General features: G+C 39.7%; 1 protein-coding gene across 1 annotated transcript; it reads right to left on the reverse strand.

Annotated features, from left to right (window-relative positions):
- Nucleotides 1–17,312: 17,312 nt before the first annotated feature.
- LOC113333393 lies at nt 17,313–19,094 on the reverse strand. The gene is made up of 3 exons (XM_026579907.1): nt 18,755–19,094; nt 18,446–18,651; nt 17,313–17,761 (listed from the first exon to the last, which is right to left on the reverse strand). The coding sequence occupies exons 1-3, from the start codon at nt 18,857–18,859 to the stop codon at nt 17,551–17,553; spliced, it is 522 nt and encodes a 173-aa protein (XP_026435692.1). The 5' UTR covers nt 18,860–19,094; the 3' UTR covers nt 17,313–17,550.
- Nucleotides 19,095–21,563: the final 2,469 nt, after the last annotated feature.

The raw sequence follows: 21,563 nt of genomic DNA on the forward strand, positions 1-21,563 counted from the left end.
GTGTCTGTGTTTCTTTAAGAAGACTAATTTGTTTAGTTTTGCAATTTTGAGTTTTTGAATTGATATACCAAATGAATTGGATGAATGTTAGATACTTAGGTTGTAGCTTGTAGGAAAGGAACTTTAGATGCCCTGAATGTGGAAGAAAATAGCCCAGAAATCGATTTCTGGCGAGTTGACTCAACAAAAACCAGGTAACCCGTGAGCACCCGTGAACCCGCGAGCTTTACCCGGGACGGGCACGGGTGGGATAAATGACCACCCGTGAAGAATTTCAACCCGCGAGCTCAGGCTTGTATTAACCCGTAACCCGCGGGTTGGTCACAAGCCAGACCCGTCCCGCCCGTTTGCCAGCTCTAAATGAAGCATATACGAAATACACGTACATGATGCAATTCCCAGAGTGTTATACTAACCCGATCGAGCATATGGACTGTCTATGTCAGTATTGGAAACAATCACGACCACGCAAGTCGGCCACATAGGTGCAAAGTCACGCCTGAAAAAATAATCACCAAACGCAAATGGGATATCCAGACTGGTGTGGAGCAGCTTGGAAAAGATCATGCGCACAAGACCGCCTACAGCAGTCTCAAATTCATCATGATCGTCCAACTTCACCAGCATGGTTGGACGGCGTAGATTATCCCATGACCGGTTAGGGAAAGCTTGTCCTGTACACTGGCGGACCTTCTTCCTAACTGCATGACCGACTCTTCCCTAACCTGAGCAGATTGCAATATACGATTGTCCGAAGTTGGGTCAGCGTGGAGAATTGAGGGTTGCAGAAAAGTCCACTAAAAACCTAAAATTGATCACGACCATCCAACTTCACCAGCATGGTTGGATGGCTTAGATTTACCCTGAGATGGTCAGACATATACCACCGCACTCAGCACCGGCTTAATAAGTGCCCTACACAATCGGCCTCTCCAGGTGAGGTATATAACACGTATTTTCGGTTAGCCAAACTAGCTAACACGCGGTCGTCCAAAAACCCTAATTAGGGTTTTGTGTCGTAAATCGATCACGAGCGTCCATTTTCTCCTGCTCGAATGGAGGGTCCAGGAATAGACTAAGCAGGTCCGGTGAGTATCAACACGATCATTGTGGGCCCACCTATCACCACACCCGATCGGTCAAGGCATACCATGGCTGGTTGTCTTGATTCGCATGCCCAAACTAGGCGTGGTCACACTTCCCAATTGCGAACCAATCTCGACCGCTCAACTTCCCCGGACAAATTGAGTGGCTTAGATCATGTTTCTATGGGACAATAAGGTATAGACGTGTACACCAGCCCGTCGTCTGCACGCCAGACTGATCGGCCAAGACCGACTAGGCTTGGTCGTCTCGAAACGCGCGCCCGAAGTAGGCATGACGCGCGGCCTTTGCGGCATGAGATTTCTGTCGCAAATCAATCTCAGACATTCCTCTTTGCCTGACAAATTCAGTTTTCTAGATTGCACCTTCATGAGACAGTGAGGTATAGGCGCCTACACCAGCATACCATCTACAGGCATTCCCGATCGGCCCTGCCAAATATGTCTCCCATGCTTGGATTCGACCAAGCTAAAGGTTGGTGTTTGAGCACCTCATAAACCCTAATCCAACGGTCGCAGATGTGGGTCGCAATCCATCTCGTCCGTCCAACTTCACCAGCTTGGACGGACAACCTAAGACAGGAGTTATGCGACCAGTGAGGCATCACCACGATCACCGTCCACCACTCTTCCACACAAAGTGATCGGCCAAGTCAGGACTTACCTGTACAACCTCCAAACGATTACTCGAAGATGGCTAGACATGCATCTATTTTAAGACGCTTAATCGTGACTTACTCCGTTAAGCCTTAAAACAGCGATGCTTCACACATGCTGATTATATTCGATGCATTACCTGCATAGAATACACACGATATTTCACAAATATCGAATTCCTAAATAACTTAGTTATTTAATCTAGCATCACATGCTACCTTTGTGGGTCCCACGATCCATACACTCGAGACATTAATCATGTCACAAATTGGGGGATACATACTGGGGTATTGGTCTGGCGGTTTACAGCGTGCAGCGCACAACGCGCCATCACAAGAACGTGTCAGGAAGACATGGACGGTTAGTGATGATGGGAGAAGTGGGCAAGACTAATCGTGTGATACTAACACACGCAACTCCACTACTCCATCACTCTAGTTTCTCCACTTCCCATGAGAGACATGGGTAAGGCTCAATGACTTGTATAAATAGGTTCTCCTCCCTATTTCAAAACAACACAAGACAACAGAAACCAAGTGTTGATACAATCGTATTCAAATACCAGAACTGATAGCTTATATTCTGTAAGCCAGTTTAGCTTTCTGATAAAAGTCATACACAGCCAACACCTTCACAATCTCAACACCTTCTTCGCTTCCCTCCCTAAGATCAACCCCATCTCCTTCACTTTGTGACCGAAGCAAGTCTGGAACGACCATTTCTTGGTTTAGGCCAGAGTTGTACAGATTGATTTCTCGAATCACAAGCACTCCCGTGCAGTGCATTTGTTTAGGGTTTAAATTCATTTCTCATCTACACACCCCAAATTACCAAAACCGGCAGAAATAGTTTTTACCCATAAACATGAGTATATTCGGAGGTTAAAGTAACATACTTTACTACCGATTATGGTAGTACCAAAGTTCGGAAATTTTAGGATTTTGGAAAAATATCATTTTGGGGCCAATATACTTTCGGAAGTTAAATTTACTACCGATTATGGTAGTGCTAAAATTCGAAAATTTAGTATATTCAGAGGTTAAAGTAACACACTTTACTACCGATTATGGTAGTACCAAAGTTCGAAAATTTTAGGATTTTGGAAAAATCTCATTTTGGGGAAAATATACATTCGGAAGTTAAATTTACTACCGATTATCGTAGTACCAAAATTTGAAAATTGAATACATTCGGAGGTTAAAGTAACACACTTTACTACCGATTGTAGTATTAACTATCGATTGTGGAAGGGTAATTTTACCATTATGAAATACGCGAGATAAGGGTTAGCTTCAATTTACGTTTGGGTGACCCTATTTTGTCTTATTGTTGGCCCCTAATTTCTTTTGGGTGGCCCCTAAAAATGCTAGGTTAATTAAGGTAACCATTTCCACCCAAAGGTTTCCTAACGTTTCGACAGGTTGTAAAAAGAAAATGAAACGGCTTTTATGTTTAGGATTGAAAGAGCAGGCCACATCACTAGCTAGAAAAATAAAACAACACATAACCGGGTGAAATCCAAATTGATAGCACACAAAACGGGTAAAAGGGAGACATGGCTTTACAAACATCTTACATGGTTTGTGTGATACAATCATTTGGTGTAAACTTGGAATGTTTCGTTATGATTATTTCAATATCTTGAAAATTGCTTTGATGCTAATAGTGAGTGAAAAAGGCTATTGTCATCCTCTAAGAAAGTTTCAATGATTGAAATAAAGAGTTTAAAATCAAGTAACAATGTGTGGATATAAACATAGTGTGTTCTCACATTTGTGTATAAGTCCAAAACCGGGAACCTGAAGTATGCGTACCCGTACGCGTACTGGCGGTTGTTGGATGTCTGGGCAAGTATGCGTACCCGTATGCATACTGGCGGAAGTCTCACGCCCGAGAATTTCTGCTGGATTTTGGAAGTGTGAATTGGTATGCGCACCCTTATGCGTACTGGCGTAACCAAACTCGGCCCGGCTACTTAAGTATGCGTACCCGTGTGCATACTCGAGTTGGTTACTTTCTAAAATCGGCTGTACATGGACTTAAATATTTATAAAATAAGGAATGCAATCTTTGCAAACCGTGGCTATAATGTTCATGAACTGATTCGAGTCAATCAAACCGATTTTGCTTCAATTGTGTTCTTGTATACTTCTATGAGAATATAACAATTGAACGACTCTTTAACTAGTTTCATTTGAGTCATTTGAACTAGTTATGGTTAAGAAGAATAAGGTTGATATGAGAGCAATCATATGGCTAACTTCGGTTAACTATTATTGAACCAACATGGTGTACACGTTTAGGTACGGTTACATAAACCTAAATGAGGGTACATTTCATTTGTGTGTAACAAGCTAAATTCGATCTAACAGTTGAAAGATATTAGCTTGGTTGAATCAGGTTTTTCATCTAACGGTGAATATTGAATGCTTTGTTACCAAGGTAACTTGGATTGCAAACCCTGATTTGAAACTATATAAAGGAGAACTATAGCAACTGGGAAACCCGATCCCCACACCTCCTGTGTGTTCCTAGTTGCATCAACTAGAGTCGATTCTCCTTTAACCTTAGGTTTCTATCCAGACCCTGTAGGTTAACGACTTCAAAGACTTCACTGGGATTGTGAAGCTAGACCCAACTATTTTCTTCGTAGTTGCGTGTTCTGATCTTGCCCGGTTCTATCGTTTGAGTACTATCTTCTCTAAGATTTGCTCGAGATTTAATCTCCGATAGGCAAGATAAAAAGTAATAACAAACATGTTCGTCTCATTGTTTGTGATTCCACAATATCTAGCTTCGTCGTCATACGATTTAGATTATTGTGAGGTGATTGATAATACTAGGATGTTCTTCGGGAATATAAGTCTGGATTATCAATTGGTTCCTGTTCACCTTGATTTATCAAAAGACGGAACAAAAACTCTTGGGTATTTCTGTGGGAAACATATTTATTCATTCTATAGACTTTTCTGTGTGAGACAAATTTGTTTATCAAGTCTTCGACTTCGGGTCGTAGCAACTCTTGGTTATGGGTGAGATCACCTAAGGGAATCAAGTGGGTAGTATCCTGCTGGGATCAAAGACCTAAGGAACGCAAATGTACCTTGAATCAGTGTGAGATTAATTAGGATTCAACTACAATCCATTCTGAAGTTCATTGGTAGTAGGCTAATGTCTGTAGCGGCTTAATACAGTGTGGTTTTCAAACTGGACTAGGTCCCGGGGTTTTTCTGCATTTGCAGTTTTCCCCGTTAACAAAATTCTGGTGTCTGTGTTATTTCTTTTCCGCATTATATTTTGTTATATAATTGAAATATCACAAGTTGTGCGTTAAGATCAATCAATTAGATAATCCAACCCTTGGTTGTTGATTTAAATTGATTGACACTTGAACATTGGTATTTGGTACCGTTCAAGTTACTCCTCTTATATTCAATCGGGCTCGCAGATTTCTATTTGCTGATTGCAGATTGAATTAAGAGTTAGAGATATAAACTTTTTGATATACTTTTCTCTAGATTGAGTCTGACTGTCTAGTTGATTCTCTAGAAAGTATATTGGAGTAAGTCCCCTCAGATTGCCAAACAAATTGTTGGGTGTGGTTGTTAGACCCCCGTATTTTCACAAATGACACCAGAGGCTATCCTTCATGGATGGTTACTCCAGATACAACCAAATTGCACTTGCATAAGAAGATCAGGAGCAAACTGCGTTCTTCACTCCATGTGGCTTGTATTGGTATACGAGGATGCCTTTTGGACTGAAGAACGCGGGGGAAACATACCAATGATTAGCAGACAAAATCTTCAGGCAATGGATAGGTAAGATATTGAAAGTCTACATAGACGACATGCTTGTTAAAAGCAAGGAAGAAAAAAATCATCCGTCAGACCTAAAGGAGATATTCGAAGCCATGAGAAGCTGTCACATGAAGGTCAATCCGGAGAAATGTACGCTTGGAGTAACCTCAGGAAAATTCCTAGGATACTTGGTGACCAAAAGAGGGATAAAAGTAGATCCCGAAAGAGTTAGAGCAATAGTGGAGATGTCATCCCCGAAGACGCTGAAAGAAGTCCAAAAGCTAAACAGAATCTTAACCTCAATGAGAAGATTCATAGCAAGATCATCAGACAAATGCAAAGCATTCTTCGATACGCTGAAGAAAGAAAGTCGGTTCATATGGACTACGGAATGCGAACATGCCTTCCAGAATACTAAGGAGTACTTAGCCTCCGTACCTATCTTACAAAAACCGGAGCCAGGTGAGGTACTCACCCTCTATTTATCATAAACCAGCTACGCTGTGAGCGTAGTACTGGAGCGGATCCAAGGACAACAAGGCACTTAATTCAGCGGAGCACAACTACACCAAGGTGGAGAAGCTCATATATGCCTTAGTAATTGCAACACAGAAGCTAAGGATGTATTTTGACGCACATACCATCCGAGTCTTAACAAAGGCCCAGATAGGTCAAATCCTCGACAATACAGAGAAGATAGGAAGAGTATCAAAGTGGAATGAATTTATCAGGTAGTTCCAGATAACTTTTGAAGCTAGGAAGGATGAAAAATTGCAGGTACTAGCATAATTCCTGGAGGACTTACCTCTCAGCGATGAAGCGGAGGTGGACGATATCCCAGGAATGGAAGAAGACAAGAAGGACCCAGAGGACTTGCTGGAACCTCAGAACCTACGAAGGTGGGAAATATTCGTAGACGAATCATCAAACAGAGAAGGCACAAGCATAAGAGTTGTGATAACAACACCTACGGGGGATCGACTCATTTATGCCTTCAGGTTAGAATTCGAAAAATACACCAACAACGTCGTGGAGTACGAGGCGGTGATACATGGTCTACGCTTTGCAAGGGAGCTAGGATTATCAGATGTTCGATTGACTAGTGACTCTCAGTTAGTCATTAGAAAAATTGAACTCAAACACCAAACTTTGGATCCGGTATTATCTGCGTACCTAAAACTAGTTCAGAAGCATGTATCCCAAATCAGCAACGTGATATTCAGGCATGTTTGTCGAAAGGACAATAGGCATGCAGATGCCTTGGCGTACATATCTTCCATGCTGAGGGACAGAAACATCTCAGTTGTTCAAGTTGGAAGGATATATGAACCTTCAATAGAAGGACCAGTCTCAGAAGCAGAAGATGCATTGGCTCTGGAAGAACCAAACGAAGAAGAAAAGGAATCATAAGAGGATCACTCCATGTCGGAAGAGGACGAGGGGAACGATCCAGAAGATGATTGGAAAATCCCGATCCGCCAATACCTTGACAAAGGTACCTTGCCCGCAAACGTAAAGGAAGCAAGGAAGATCGTGTCTTAGGCGTCCACATATGATCTCCGTGATAGGATTTTGTATAAAAGGTCATTTCTCGGACCCTTAATGCGATGTCTCTCAAGTACTGAAGGTAAAAGAATACTTAACGACATTCACAGCGGAGAGGCTGGCAACCATAGCGGAACAAGGTCACTAGCAATCAAAGCCAAACTGCAAGGATATTATTGGCCATTCATGGACGAAGATTCAAAAAACATGGATAAGCGATGTGAAAGTGCCAACGCTTCGCCAAGAAGATCAAAGCCCCGACAACGGAGCTTAATTCGGTTATTATCCCTTGGCCAATTTTCAAGTGGGGGGTTGATATAGTTGGGACCTTAATAGAGGGAACATTTAAAAGGAAATACCTCATCGTGGTTACTGACTACTTCACTAAGTGGGTAGAAGCTAAACCTTTGGAAAGAATTAGAGACTCGATGTCTTCAAATTTTTGTTCGAGGAAATCATATGCAGGTTCGGGATACCAGCCGCCATAGTCTCAAACAATGGAAAGCAACTACAAGGGAAGAACATCGACATGTTGTTCGACACCTTCAACATCCAGAAGAACAAGTTGAATCCGATCAATCGAAAAAGCAACGGAAAAGCGGAGGCAACCAACAAAACTAAGCAATGAACTTAAAAAAGAAGTTGGGTGCGCACAAAAAGAGGTGGTGCGAACAGCTACACAACGTCCCATGGGCTTACATAACAACAAGGAGATCAGCTACGAGAGAAATTCCATTCTTACTAACCTACGGAGCCGAAGCAGTCATCCCGACAGAGATCATGCTTCCGACAACGAAGACGGAGGAATGGGAGAAAAACCTAACAACGGACTTGATGCTAGAGAAGTTGGACGACCTTGAAGAAAGAAGGGAAGTAGCTTTGCAAAGAATGGTGAACTATCAGCGAAGGTTAGCTCGAGAATACAACAAAAAGGTCATCCCTCAAAATTTGTGGTTGAAGAATACGTACTACGACAAATACCACCCTATCAAAAGAAGAAGGAATGGGTAAAGCTTGCTCCAACATGGGATGGACCCTACATCATACACGACATCACGGGGAAAGAATCCTACCATTTAAAGAACAGTGAAATGAGAAGTGCTACAACACCCTTGGAATGCGATGTACCTAAAAAAGTACTACCCGTGAAGGAACATTGACAACTCAGGAGAAGAAGGGTAAGGGAAGTAACCTACCATGTTATATCCCTGGAAAAAAATGTAATACAAACCTTACTAATCAATGGAAGAAGCTTTAATTATTAAATTATATTTGTTGTGTATAACACACCCAATTGATACATCGGGTTAGAATAGACACCCACCGTCAGAAGTGACGATGAGGCGGGGCAAGGCATAACTGGGCATATGTCAATCTCGGATCCTCGGTGCAACAGCTCCTTCCATGAGGCATAAGAGAAAATAAGATATCCACCATAGAGATACCCTATCGAGGTAAAGCAGCCTTTGCGCTGAATGCGTATGGTCACAAGAAAATTATTACCCACGTAGGGACCCTCGTCACCACGGTACCTTATGGCTAAAGGATATCCTGGTAGGACGTTGAATGTTCCACCAAGGTTAAACATACCTTAGCACCTTGTGAAGACTTGACTGTGCGACCGGTTAGACACATTACGTCTAAACGTAAAACTTATACAAAAACGTCTAAACGTAAAACTTATACAAAATTAAGGTGAAATTAACATTTTTACCAAAATACGCTTAACATTTCTACTTGCTTAAAGTTGCATGACAGATATCGAAGGAGTTCACAAGACACCAAGCATCGTTTCAAAGTGCTAAAATAAAAACATCTCAGCTAAAGAAGACACCTTAGCCAAGGATACAAACAACCAAAGAAAAGTTCAAACAGTTTAAAGGAATCAAGGGTAAGGAAGACGATCGAAGACAACACCCTCAGCCTGACGCTCGGCTTCGGAAAAGGCCATGTTGATGTGATCAATAGCAGCGCGTTCCATCTCCACCTTTATCTGAGACGCCCGAGTCTCCAAATCATGAGCTGACTTTCGACGAAGCTCCATCATCTGTGCACTTAGTTGGTCATTAGACAGCTGAAGTGACTCAGCCTTAAATTTTGAAGCAGCATCAAATTAGCGCTCTCTCTCCAAGGTGGATACTTGGTTCTCCAAATGGGCAACCTTAGCGCTCATACACACAAGTTGTTTCTGCAGACTTGCGAACACACGAAAATGAGTCAAGGAAACAAAAGACTACTACAAAAAGCATAAGAAAGCTTCGGAGACGAGAAGACCCTAAGATACCTCTGGCGTGGTTAAGGCAGTCTTCTAAACTATGCTCAACTTCGTCAAGTTCTTCCTCAGCATCATTAAGATCCTCATCAAAAGTATCGCGTTCGGTCCGGAGATCGTCAACATCTATCCGGAGTGAAGCATTCTCAGAGGATAACACTCGGTAAATATCCTCTAACTCTTCTAATCTCCTGACCATAGATGCATGGGACATGGAAGAAGAATCCTGAGAAGCCTCAGTAAGTTTACTCCTAAGGGTACACACTTCATAGGACAACACGTTATGTTCAGCAGTCACTTTGGCCAAGGAAGCGCGATCATCTTTAAAATCCGTATAATACTTTTTGCGGATGATCTCATGAGCCGCGAGACGTCTTTCCAACAAAGAAATATCTTCCTTTTGCTTTAGTATGAGATTCTCTTTCCACTTAAGGGTTTTCTCACTATCTTCACGGAGGAGGGACATCTTCTTCACAAGGTATGCATTATGAGCAGATTCAATGGAGATTTGGGACTCACTATGAACGGTCACGTTCATCAATCTATCAGATTTCTTCTGATAATACCAAACATCGAAGGTCAACTTGGTCACTTGCTCCCGAAGGCGTTCGAGCTCACCGTAGCTACTAACTGGCAGGAGTAGGTACTCTCAGGACGTATCTACCATAAGAAATAGAAATGAGTCTAAGTGGAAGAAAGGAATAACCTATGAATTTGGAAGATTCGCAAGCCAAAGCGGCGTCAGCAGCCTCGCGCCGCTCTTCAGTAATCTTTGCAACGTCGTTGGCCTTCTTGAGAGCCCAGCAAGAAGCTTTTAAAGACCTTTGAGTCTTTTTTAGTTCATTCTCCAACAAAGGCACTTTAGCAGAGGAAGCAACATCACCAGGAGTAGATTTATGATCACTAACAAAGGCATAATCATGACGGGGCACACTCCAGAAGAGCACTCAAGTGAGTACACTTAGCCCTGTAAAATTTGAACAAGGTGCAGCCAACATCGATTTGCTTGCAAAGCTGCAAATAAGGAGATGTAAGGACAAATGATGGTCATAAATGAAACAAAAAAGGTAAGGGAAAGAAGAATACCTACCGAGAACATGGAGAAACGAGGAAGGAAGCCATCATAGCTATCCATGAAAGCCTCCATCTCATGAATACTACCCCTCCGGATGTCAGCAAGGCTCTGACAAGAACGAAGGAAGTCTGGATCGAGGAATAAGTCCTTGTCCATCTTGTATTGAATTGTCAAAGCATCCAACTTAGAAGCAACCTCCAAGGAGTTACTCAGCTGATACGGACCAACCTCAGTAGAAAAAGGACCCTTGGATTCCCGCAGTACGGCTTCAAGAATATCATCCTTCAGAGCTTCCAAGGCTCAGATTCTTAGGTAACTTACATTTTCCTTGGTCAATAGACATCCCACCAATCACTAGGAAGCGAGCATGGGATACAAGTACTTGATCATCACCACGACGAAGAACCGACATAGTGAAGGAGCTTGGGACAGGAACATGTGCCTTGCCAGAGGTACCACCAAAATTCATGTCACCAGCGGAAGGAAGATTACCAAGGATGGCCCAATTAGGCGACGAAGGTGGTGGACCAACAGGTTTGCTTGAAGGGGCAGTAGAAACAAATTGAGCACTTCCTAGCGAGACAGGTGCATCATTGAAGGAGAAGCTGCCAAGTGAAATCACAACCTTCTTCTTCGGATGAGAATCTGAACTGCTGACTCTTACCACCGAGACTGCACCCTTTGCGAACGAGCTAGATGAATGCTGCGAAGTAGCTGGAGAAGCCTAAGGTCCCCTAGAAGACAACACCATGGCATCAGTGATAACAGGAGTAGCAGGGTGCGCACTACCAGGAACAGAAGATGTAGGAACCCTCGATAAAGGAGGAGGAATTGCGGCAACCTGAGAAGTTACTTGGTTCACTAACAGAATACCACCATAAAGATTATCACCTTTTACAGAACCAACACGAACAGGGCTAGGACTTTCTTTTGTAAAGTCTTCCTCGATGTCATCTAAGTCGGGACTAAGGGAGGTATCCTCAACATCCTCAGGTTCCTCTTCAACATCTTTTGGGCCCTCGTCAGACTCTTCTACATCGATCACAGCTTTCAACTTGCCTTTTTTCTTGGAAGACTGTAAAATAGCACATGCGCAAGCTAAGGATCAAGGAAAAATACCTAGATACCTACGTACACTAAGGTAGGGTAATAATCCTTACATCCGCAGGTGTGGACTTGGTATCTTCAATCGAAGCTTTCCTCTTCCTCATACGAGTAGCTACGGAGTTACTAGCAGAACCAGGAACAGTCCCAGCAGAAGAAGCAGGGGCAGGCTGAAAAGAAAAGCATCCAAATTCGATGCAAAAGGATCAAAACAACTAAGATTGAAAAATAAATAAATTTACTCAAAGGTTTCCTCATCAGGAGCAGTGGGGTTGAAAACCCAAGGTTCATATCCATTATACTTACAGGGCAGAGACGAAGCAGGACGAGGAACATTGGGATATGCGGTAGTAAAACCGCGGGCCCAAGGACCGACCACACGAAGAGGAGTACGTATCCAACGCTTTTCATGATCAATACGAATGCGATCAAACGAAGGCAGGAAGAGCTTAGCAGAATAAGGGATAACAATCAACCCCGTCTTGTCAATCTCCTTCAACAAACGAAGGGTGTTACCTTCCCTAATTTGCTTAGCAGGCTCGGACCAACACATACCAAGGAAGAAGGTTTCTCTTTTGAATAGCATCAGCGTACGTAGACTTGAAATTGGCAGGAGTGAAATCCTCCTCCTTACACCTCCCAGGAGCAAAAGGGTCATAAGATTTCATAGTAGTCTTACCCTTGCTGCGGTACCAGCACTAACGGAGAGCACACCTGAAATTACCAATATACTGCATCACCCCTTAAACCTGAGTCTTGTTCGTTGGATCATCCCTAGCGGACAGGACATCGTAATAAAAGGGATCCTTTCTGCTATAAATAGGAAGAAGCATGCCTACGGCTCACTGACCGACACTAATCAACAAATTGTTCTCGTCATAAGGAAAAATCCTGATCAAAGACTTAGTAAGAACGCCGGGACCGTCAACGAAGGAAATCTCACACTTGTTTATCCTAAAAGACTTTGAGATCTCAGTAAGGGACCAGATGGAGTAGCTATCTTTGTCGTGCAGCTGCAATCTCTGTAGCTCATAGTGGGACAGAGGTGGGGGAATATTTTCAACAACAACCTCCTCAACCTCAGGTACCTCAGCAACCTCAGGTATCTTGGTATCCTCACCAGCCTCAGGAGGAGGATAAGGCGTATCATCAGGACGATCCATGCGCGGAGGTGTCCCGGCAACAGATCTAGGCATGGAATCTTTGCGTGCAGGTTTCTTCGTAAGCCTCATAATCACTAACTTCATCAAAAATGACAGGAGAAAATTGTAGTTGACCCAAAACTCGATTGGGGCAATAGAAAACGTACTTTGGGCATGAGATTAACTTAACCAACCAAAGGGAATCATACAAGGAGTCATCAAGAAAATCCCAAGGGAACGATGGAGAACAATTGATCATCATGATCAAACTCAAAGACGTGAACAATCATGGTGAAAATCATGGAAAAAACATAAATGGAGCAAGAACCAGTTTATCAAACGACATGGAGAAGGTGACAAAAGTTACAATCCATACATGCAAGCATTCAAACGTCTCCAACAACATTCAAAGATGAAAAGCCAAACCGAAAGCATGGAGTACCTAAAACAATGACGCAAAAGAGCAAGAGAGAATTGGAGTTCAGTAAGCTGTGTATGGAGATCGAACGCCGACAAACGAAAGTTTTTGGGAGTCGACAGAGAAGGCCAACAGTTAGAAATAGAGAAGAAGAAATATCTGTGAAAGAGACAGAGATGGAGAGAGACAGTGAGAAAAGAAGAAGGAATTTAATGAAAATCCTTCCTTAAGTTTCTTATTATAGGCGGCTGGAGAATCCAAAAATCTAGTTGTACCGAAATTAAAGGGGCAGTTATTGCATGAAAGGATACATGGGGACCACCCAATCCGTGCATGCAAAAGTGGCGGCGTTATGGAAGGTTTTTCTTCCAATCCTACCGATTGGTAGAATATGAAAGAAGGGGGCAAACTGTGAATACCAATATTCTCTTGGGCATGTGTCACGTTTCTGGCGGTCGCGTACAAGTTAACAAGGTAGCCACGACGATGCACGGGTATCTGAGAAGCAACAAATCCTTTCCTGATCTGCTTTATTTCATCTCGAGGAAGCATACCTCGATGTCTTAGATGGTAAAGTAGACTCTAGCCTAGGGAGGTGTCAACTGTCGAAGGGACAAAGACAGCTGACATATCTAATCAACATTTAATACAGCGAGCCCTTATCTACACGCTTGGTCAAAGCACAAGTAAGAAGATGAGATGGAATTATCTGACTGGCGAAGGCTCGCGGTGAACAAAGGTACAACCTGTACCAAGGTTGGTAATTTCTCGAGGGAACATGAGTAAGCTGGGGTGGCAGAGCTCGACTTGAGAAAGCGTGCGGCCAACGAAGGTACCATTTGTGCGGAAAATACACCAAGATACGATGGACCCAAAGACAACGAAGATGTTTCCAGAGCATAAAGGTCTATAAATACCGAGCTTCACCAACAAAGAAGGCATTCAATACCCGTAGGAAGATCTAGTGTTAAGCTTATACCTCTTTAATGTTTAGAATTTAAGTATTTACTATAATTTGAGTTCTTTCTATTACTTTGGGAAGCATTTAAGATCTTTGTAACCACGCTTAATACAAACTATGACTCATTCCTCCATGGACGTAGACGAAAGTCGAGCCACGTAATCTCTGTGTCTCATGATAACTTAGTAGCATTTACATTACCTCAGTATTGTTCGTTATTATTGTCTTTATCTTGAGTACCTTTTATTATTTAACCCTATCGGTTCAACTGAGACATCACTACTATTTAATATTGGATTCTCTGAGCTGTTTACATTACGTAGACTATGAGAAAAATAGTAGTCGCAATAGCTGTCCATAAATATTTTTATGAATAGGTAGAAGCTTTATTAGGAATTTTATAGTTGTTCATAAATATTTTTATTTTAAAAAAAGAATGACGATTAATATGAAAGATATTGAATAGATTTTTTCCTTATATATGGTGATACTATTTAATATTTTTGATTGAATTTATATTATAAATTTTTAATAAATAAATTGAGAAAAGGAAATAAAAGAAAAGATTATGCTTCGTACACTGAGTTGATTGGTAATCTAGCTACGAGATGGGCACCTACACCCTTTTTAATAGCAATACCTAATCTATGAAAAATAAAACTACATACACTGCTGCTAGCATCATTATTAACTAGGCAATTCTTCATTATTATAAATGATTTTATAGTAATGAAAAATAAAGAGTATATTTGATAGTTCAAGGAAAAAATATGTTTATAAACAGAGCGAACATATAAAAAAAGACTTACTAAAATAAAATATAGGACAGATAAAAAAAGACCTGGAGTATTTTTTTTCTTATTTCACTTTTTCAATTTGACCTATTTTTAGGCTAAAATGAAAAAACGAAAGTATCTCTTTTCCAAAAACAAATGGAGTTTTTTTTTTTTTTTTTGTCTTTATTTTATTTTTAAGGTTAATGATTTATCCCCCTTTGAAGATGGGGAATTCCATACTTAGATGTTAAATAGATTACACACCTACACAAAATTATGATCAGATGATTCGGCTAATCGAATCACTTCATTTGATCAATCTTTACGTCTTTCTTTGCTGAATGCCTTGTTCTAGTTCAATTAGAGTTTACCAATTATCATCTAAGTTAGTTGTGAATCACGGTAGAGAATAAGGAGAGAGACAACACATAAGTGTAAATTCCTATTGATCAAGATATTCTGAATACCATGTACTTCATTATAAAATTATCCTCTCTGGATATATATATATATACAGGTGCGGATATCACGCGAAAAGTGTATCTAATGAGGGAACACTTGTGTCTACGTGCGGATATATATAATCAGTCTTTACTTCCATGCCAAGTAATCTTTGTCACGTAGATTTGGTTCTCTTTCTTATGTCACAGTCTTAGTTTCGGGTCCGGTCTCCAGGTCTTGGCTCTAGACAGCTCTAGGTTTCGTCCTTGTTTATCTCTCTAGAACTCAGGTCTTGCATGTATCTTGGTCTTAGTTTTTAGGCCTCACACATGATCATGTTATAACCTTCAAGTCTCGGTCGAGCGAGGAACTCAGTTTCCCGTCTCGCCCTGGGTTCTGTCTTAGCACTGAACTATAGGATTTTACAACTGTCAGTTATAGGTAGATGTTATACTTTTTCATTGATACCCGTCGTTGTTGTTTCTCTTGCTTTATCAATAGTGAGTCAGTCCAATAAAATAAAGTGAATGATGGTTTGAGGAAAAATATTATTTTTGTGTTCTTTTGTTTGTTCAAGGTTTGAATTAGCTAAATTGGTATGGTTAAGGCTGAAATGCGCTATAATATAAAGGTTGATTGGAAAGAGGGAGGAGATTAAGAGACGAGATCAGATGTGAAGTGAGATGAACATTTCTCTTGAGCAATGTAGTTTATCTCGCTTATCGGACTGTCTCGGCTAGCTCCGAGACACCGAAACAACGAGATCCCGCCGAGATATCCGTTTAAATGTCGGAATACCTATTTTAGGAAATCTAGTTAATTCTGTAATATTTATCCTTATATATCTTCAAATCAAATACCTAATTCTTTGATTTTTTTATTTCCTTTTTCTTGTTTACACGTCTCACCATTTAATCAAACCTAATCTTCTTTCTCTTATTTTCTTGTTTTCTTTCTTTCTTTGAAGTATATGATTGTACTGAAACAGTAGATTGGGAGAACATGGTGAAATCAGTGTTACCTTTTGATTTTTTATTTGCTACTGAACCAGAAAAAGTCTGTATGTATGAGATTTTCCAATATCAAGAACATTCGAATGTAATTGATTTTGATAGATACCTCGGCCGAAATTTAGCCGAGACAAGCGAAATTTGGACGAGACCATCGAGATTCTTGCTTACATTTCGTCTCGGCGAAATTATAAATCTCGTGTTGTGGAACGAAATCGGAAATATCGCCGGAATCTCGACCGAGATGGCCGAGATTGACTACATTGCTCTTGAGCAATGAGGTGCCAACAAGAGGAGATCACTAGAAAAGTTTGGTGGCATCAAAACAAGTTATATGAGTTGACAACAAGATAAAAAATAAGATAATGAACGGAAGTTGTAACCCCATTGAAATCCGACAGTAATTCATCTATATATATATTTATATATTGATGATAAATTTCTTAACACCGATGTCTTTGCATCTCGGTTAGATTCAGAGTTAAAAAAAAGACTCTCCATTTAAACTTGTTCTACCAGTAGCTATCCACATATGCGTAATTTCAAGAGAAGCTATCAATTATCAGATGACTACAGTGATGTACGTTGAAAATCTCACGATTTAGGAAGACCACCATGGTAAAATTGGACAATTTCGATGGGCCATGTCAATGCAAATTATATCAAACTGATAACAAGTCTTATGTCGAGGATAAATTGATACGCTAGACTGGTTGGCCCAAATACTTGTCTCATGATGAATACAAAACATTAAGGAGATCCGACAATATATTCCAGAGTTGATGACGGCTTTACTATAAGGTGGTGATATTCTCACATCCCTAAAATATCGTACATTTTAATGAATGAAATGCAAGTAATTATTTGAATTTTTCGGACACTGAAACATATTCGTCACCATTGAAATGCAAGTAATTATTTGATAGGAGTGATCTAGTGTTTGGTGACCGCCAGACCAAACTTACACATAGAATCACCTGTATACATCACTGGATTGCTAGAGGAGGATTGTTATCTAACAGCCAGAAGTCGGGTTGAGTCGGTTCGATCCGATGGGATTAATTACACGATAGATAATAGCAGTTTGTATCTAAAACCCAACCCAAAAAAACTCATTCCAATAAAAAAAAATACATATCAAATTAGGAGACATTTGTTAATTAGCACTAAACATACGGAGGAAAAGGAAGCACAAAAAACAAGGCAAAAAAGTTGAAATAGGAATGACAAGTTCGATTTGACAAGGTTACGCATGGGATCCGTTGTTGAATTTCTTGGCATCTTCTGTTGCAGCATTGGCAGAAGCATAGTAGGATACACAAAATAGTCCATGAACAAAACATAATATCCCTCCAATGGATAGAAATTTGTTGTGTGAGATCCCACACGATGACCTATTTTTTGAGTTCGCGAGTGCTCCTATTATCAATACCGAGAATCCAACAACTAATACAATCCTGAATCATCAGCAGATCAATAAATTAGTTCCATTGAAGATCAGTTGATTTAAAGTTAAGATCAAAAATTCTAGACATACAACATTTTAGACAACACTAAAACAATCTTCTCACATAACTTTTAATTATAGGGCCTAAAATTGGATCCCTCCTAATTTCATGTGAGAAGGTTGTTTAAAATGTTGTGTGTCTAGAACTACTCTGCTTTAATCATCGTTCAGGGAAGAAGGGTAAGTACTAAAACTAATGTTCAAGGTCATGGTTTGACTCAGGCTCTAACACGTGCATACGTCGACAGAGAATAACTAAGAAAACAAGAAAATTGGTTGGAGCCTCAGAAGGACAGATTTTGCCTTCGGCTTTGCTCTAAAAGCACATCATCTTTCTTTTCTTTTCTTTTCTTTTCTTTTCTTTTCTTTGCCTTCGTTTTCTTTTTTCTTCAGTTTTCTCAAACCAGGCCTTTCCTTGCCTAAAGACAATCAACTTAGAGGCTGACACCAGCTTGAAGGACATATCTTTCCTTTTATCTCAATTCTCAAAGGACATTGTGCCCTTTTTGTATTTTTGGGCCTTTGGATATGATTTTTCAAAATATCCATGTTATTAAGTTAAACTTAATTAATAATGCAGAAACAAGAAGTCAAATCAAGATAAATGGTTTCAAGAACTGGTAGTGTAAATTACCAAGAAAGAACGAAGCAAGCAGCTGCCAATTGTTTGTTAGCAGAAGATCTATCCAACTCATCTTTTGAACAAATACAGACACACCCACCAAGCAAGGTAGCTATAACATGAGCTAGTGCCAGGAGTGCAGCTGCAGCTAACCCTAACTTGAAAGCTTCACTGCTTGGTTCTTTACATTCAAATATCCAAAGCTTTAAATGTCTCACCTGCATATTAATTTAAATTTCACTGTATATGTCAAATGTCTCTCCTTAAAATGTGAAATTGGTCTCCAGAATAGAAGTAGAAATGCTTAAACATGAAATTCACCTTGTTCTGAGCAACCTCTGCTTGGATTCCAAGTACCCCAGCTACTATGTCCAGGCAGACGATCAACAGGCAGATCAGTGCAGCTATTGCTTGATGTTTTCCCATTTTTGATCTAATGTTCGAAATCCTTCTCCACAGATGATATGATGAAGGATGAAGAGACAAAAGAGTGTCTGAAGGGAAATGAATTTAACACAATAAGGATACTTTTGTGAGGAGGGAAAGTAGAGCTCTTAACTTCTTATGAGCATAAAGATGAGGTGGAGAACGAGGTGAGAATAAATTAAGTTGAAAACAGTGAGAACCATATATGGTTACCTTGGTGATATTTATCATCATCATCATCTACTAGACGGATAACTAATTATGTGTGAGAAGGAATTTAAAGAAAAAGCTTCTTTAATCTTTACAGTTTTCTTCCGCTACTTTCTTCCTCTCTTTTTTCTACTTTTTATTACATTCTCATTTCCTTGGGTCTTTGAAATATTCTTTACATGGGAGACAAGAAAAGTAGAGAATCACCAGCTCAATATTTGAGCCTATTTTTTTCTTTTTCTTTGTCTAAATTTAGACCCATGTTTGATGGAACCAAATTGTCTATCACAATCCTGTTTATAGAAATTTCGTGATCAACATAAGGGTTAAAATGTTTTAGCTATTAGTAAAAATAATTCAAAATCTACACATAATAATAATACCAATATCTGCCACTGAGAACACATGAAGTATAATGCCAGCGACTCAGTGAACAGACGATGAAACCAACTGGTATGCACAAGGGGACATGTTAACCGACCATTTTTATACTTTAGAAGCTAATGTTTCTGTGAGGACAAAAAGTGGTTTTATTTAGAATCCTATTATGGGGCTTAAAAAGGGTGAGTTTTTGGAGCCTTTTTGGGGTTATGAAATAACAACCTATATGACCCCTTATCTATATTTTTCTCTAATGTCTAATCTACCCTTAATTTGATTAGTGCTAATTAAATTGATTAAGCTAACTAATCAGTCTTAGTGAATCGATTAGACTAATCCAAACATTAATTTTTTGTAAATCTAAACTTGATTTTTTTTTAGTTTTGAAGAAGGAAAAATGGTGATTTTGGTGAATTTTTTTTAACAAATTTTGAAGACAAATGACGAAACCCTTCATCACAAAACTCAAGATAACCTTATAATCAACTCCCAACATCAATTTTATCAGTTCAAATCCGTCGAAATCTGAAAAAAATAATATGGATTTTTCTGCAGTAACGACTGGGTAAACTTGTCGACCCGACCGAAAATCAACACAACGGTTGGGATATTAGAAATTCCCAGACGTAACACCACAAAACGGTTTGGAAATCAGTAACTCCCAGCCGTGATTACAGAAAACGGACATGAATTTACGAACTTCTGGTCGTTATTCTTCCCTGAATAACCCGAGTCTGCAAAACGGCTGGGTTTACAAAACATTCCCGGCCGTAATTAGATTTGAAAGTTGAGAAATTTTTTGATTCAACATGAATTCTTAATACGATTGAAAATTATTAATACTTTCATTAACTAGACCACAATAAAACTCATTACATGCTTAATATATCCCCATTACAAAGTTGGTTTTAACAACATCCCTTCCGATGTATCAAGAAATCTTTGATGATGGTCATTTGAGCTTCGAAGTTGAAAATATAACCTTTCCATTTTGTCCATTCCTTGTTAGCTTGAGCTACGACTTCTTCATCAGTCTCACCTCTAAGTCGAAGTTGCTTGTGTTGGAACAATATTTATTAATTATTATTTTAATGTGTTTAACTAAATAAAATTAATTTATTGTTTTTTTGTGAATGAAACTTTTTAGTCCCACATCGTGGAGTTTCCAATTTTTAGTTGTTTTAAGAACTATATAAAGCTTTTAGTCCCACATCGGGGAGTTCTTCTTAAGTTGTTTTTTCATTATATAAAGAAATTCACTACTTTTGTAAAATCTATGGGAAAGGGGTTGCTCTATATTTTAGAGGGACCCCTAAGGGAAAATATTTTATAGCGGTTTTTAAGCATTCGCGATTTTCCTTAACGGTTTTTTCGGAGTTGCCAAGCTCAAGTTGAGCATCTACTACATATGCTAGTAGTAGGTGTATTAGGGTGTTTTATCCTGGAGATATCCGTCCTGTGAGGGCTATAGCATCACTCTTGAGTGTAGCCGGGCGCTAATGTCTTAAGGACAGCGTGTTGAACACGTGACTCACTCTATTTTCCAAAGTTTTGCCTTGTTGTGTTGCGGAGATACGGGGAGCTTGTTCGTTTCGTCAAAGCAATCACTTCCATTATAAAGGAGCTAAGTATCAATAACTTTTGCTTATTTGATTTTTCTTTTTTTGATTATTGCACCCAACAATCTTAAGACATTATTTGTAATAATCGAAAACGATTGATTGGTTTGTGAATCATGGATGTTAATTGTGGAGTGAAAAACAAAAACGAATTTCTGGTCAGCTGTAGAGTTTCAATTTTATCTTTTAATCTAGAAGAATTTCGATGAACCCTTTTGACACAACGTAGTAGACATCCTGATAGTTACCCGCGTAAAATTTCAGAATTTTTGGAGTTGTAAAAGTATTTTTTTGATATTTTACAAAACAGAAAAACGTTTCTGAAAAATTCTGACGAGCAGAAAATTGTTGTTAACTAAATTAATTTTTGTGGGGTAACCATGAGTTTTTTGAAACGCTGATTCAAACGAAGTTTGTATATATAGATGTTATCTTCAAAACTCATATTTTACTTTCTGATTTGGAATTGTGATTTGTGAATAAAGGTGTCATCT

Source organism: Papaver somniferum, chromosome 1, assembly GCF_003573695.1.
Source record: "Papaver somniferum cultivar HN1 chromosome 1, ASM357369v1, whole genome shotgun sequence".
NCBI lineage: Eukaryota > Viridiplantae > Streptophyta > Magnoliopsida > Ranunculales > Papaveraceae > Papaver > Papaver somniferum.

Coding starts and splice junctions, on each gene's coding strand:
- LOC113333393 (XM_026579907.1), bottom strand. CDS start 18,859: ATGGGAAAACATCAAGCAATAGCTGCACTGATCTGCCTGTTGATCGTC. Junction 18,652..18,754: donor CAGAGGTTGCTCAGAACAAG/GTGAATTTCATG, acceptor ATTAATATGCAG/GTGAGACATTTAAAGCTTTG. Junction 17,762..18,445: donor GCTTGCTTCGTTCTTTCTTG/GTAATTTACACT, acceptor CTGATGATTCAG/GATTGTATTAGTTGTTGGAT.